At 44.1% G+C, this 1,987-nt stretch overlaps 1 protein-coding gene across 1 annotated transcript in view; it reads right to left on the bottom strand.

Moving 5' to 3' along the window:
* Positions 1-1,025: 1,025 nt before the first annotated feature.
* TP53RK (TP53 regulating kinase) overlaps positions 1,026-1,987 on the bottom strand; it is a 6,364-nt gene continuing 5,402 nt past the window's right edge. Inside the window, exon 2 of the mRNA XM_005422323.3 lies at positions 1,026-1,504. Within this exon, the coding sequence (XP_005422380.1) occupies positions 1,026-1,504 (479 nt within the window). The remainder of the gene's footprint in view (positions 1,505-1,987) is intronic.

Genomic DNA, 1,987 nt, shown 5'->3' with positions numbered 1-1,987 from the left:
TCGACAAGAAGTGAGAGTGCACAGGAGAACAGAGGATATTCCTGACAGATAAAGACTGCCCAGCACAGTGAATCACTCAGCAAAAAGTTCACCATTTCTTTGCATCATTACCTGCAGACGATGCTCCCGCATTCACACACCAACCTGTCCACAAAGCTGATAATCTTCTAACCCACCCACTGTGGGGTGTGCAAGACTCTCCTCTGGCACACCTTCCATTCACACTGTTAGATACAGTAAGCCAGAAAAACGAAGTAATATAGAGAAAACATTACAAGAAAAAGACAGTTACCACCTACCTCTGCCAACTGCCTACCTGGGCAGGCAACAGCAATACCAGCAGTCCCCCTTGTAAAGCTCCAAAAGAGGACATTTACAGCAGGCTTCTTGCTTAAAGTTGAAGTTTCTCAGTAGAAAACTACTCTGGATTAGCAAATTTTATATTTCTTTAAGACAGTACTATTGACTGAGAGTAAAAAAAGCCAATTTACTACCAGAAGAAAATAAAACTGATTTATGTTTAGTGTGGTATTTCAGCATTGCTCATGTTCCAGAATTCAGTTCTGAAAATTTTCAGGATGTGTTGAGTCGTTTATAACAGGTTTAAACCCTTTGTTGTAAAGTCTTCTGAGAAAAACAACACACTTGTTTTTCTGTTACCTTTTGTAGATGCTGTTTTGTAGTCTCTGAAGTAAGAACCTCCCATGAATTTATGGTCTACAGGCCAAGAAATATTGCTCTGAATGATTCTAACCACACAAAGATGAGTAGAATGACACTGTGAACTACTTTGTATTAGAAATATTTAACATTTAGGACAGAAGTGACCTCTAATTGTTTCTCTCTTGGCTGTGCCCCAATCTCACAATTACTTCGGTTACTTGATGACACTTAGAACTCTTTCAAGTTTATTTATTTGAAGACACAGTTATCAAAATAGTGATCTGTGAAATAAAACCAACTAGAAATATAAATAACCCTCTTTGCAAAACCTACTATTTCTCCATCCCTAACCCCACTCTCTCCTACCCAATCATGGATCTCTTCCTTCCCCTTAGCCGAACCTCATCCAGCTTTTTGATCACAGGCCCAGATTTTTTAGACGTGGCTGCATAGGTCTTTAGCAGAACTTGGAACATCTCTTCAGTATCTGGATGAGTGCTAATGAAGGCTTTTTCCAGAACATACAAATCAACTCCTTTATCCTCTGGAAGACCTGAAATAAAACTGAGTCCAAAGTCTATCAACACCAGGTCCAGCTTCTCCATGGGTGGCCGCAGGAGGAGATTGGCAGTTGTGAGATCCCCGTGGATAATATCCTCATCGTGCATCCTTGCTAACAGCTCACCCATCTTCTCTGCTAACTTATGGAGGTCGCTGCTCTCATTTCCACTCTTTTGTACAGAATAAATATGATCCTGAACAGTAATTGAGTCTACAATATCTTCAAGATAGATGGAGTTGGTGACGTAATCCACAAAGTAGACCACTGGCGCTGGAATCCCTATTTAAAAGAACAAATCAAATGCCAGCAGTTAATTTACATAATTCCCAGCTTTATTATAACAAAACACAACCGATAAAAGCCTTAAGCAGAAATGCCACTTGAGATCACACCGAGCCACTGGTGATCCACCCCTTGGAGTGTCTCGGCCAACACTCAATCCAAGCCATCTGCAAGCATTACAAGGACTTGGCAGCTCAAACCCTTTGACAGCCCAGCCCCTCCTGGGGGAGCCTCCCCGATAAAACACGCTCTGGGACACAGCGAGGGCAAGATGAGCTTCAGGGGCATTCTGAAAGAGCAGAGCGCGTCACCCCGGGCTCAGAAGAAGCTCCCGCATCCTTCAGGACGGCGCTAAGTGCCTGAGATCTGCTCTGAGCGACCTGAGGGTCCGGGGTGGTGGGGCTCACATTTGCAGTCCCTGTGTCCTGCCCCGGGGTGTGTCTGTATGTCCGTCCGCCCTGCCAGGCAGCCCCGGCCCGG

Source organism: Geospiza fortis, unplaced genomic scaffold, assembly GCF_000277835.1.
Source record: "Geospiza fortis unplaced genomic scaffold, GeoFor_1.0 scaffold188, whole genome shotgun sequence".
NCBI classification, from domain to species: domain Eukaryota; kingdom Metazoa; phylum Chordata; class Aves; order Passeriformes; family Thraupidae; genus Geospiza; species Geospiza fortis.
The sequence above is the reverse complement of the archived record's forward strand: the minus strand, read 5'-3'. Positions and strand labels throughout refer to the sequence as shown.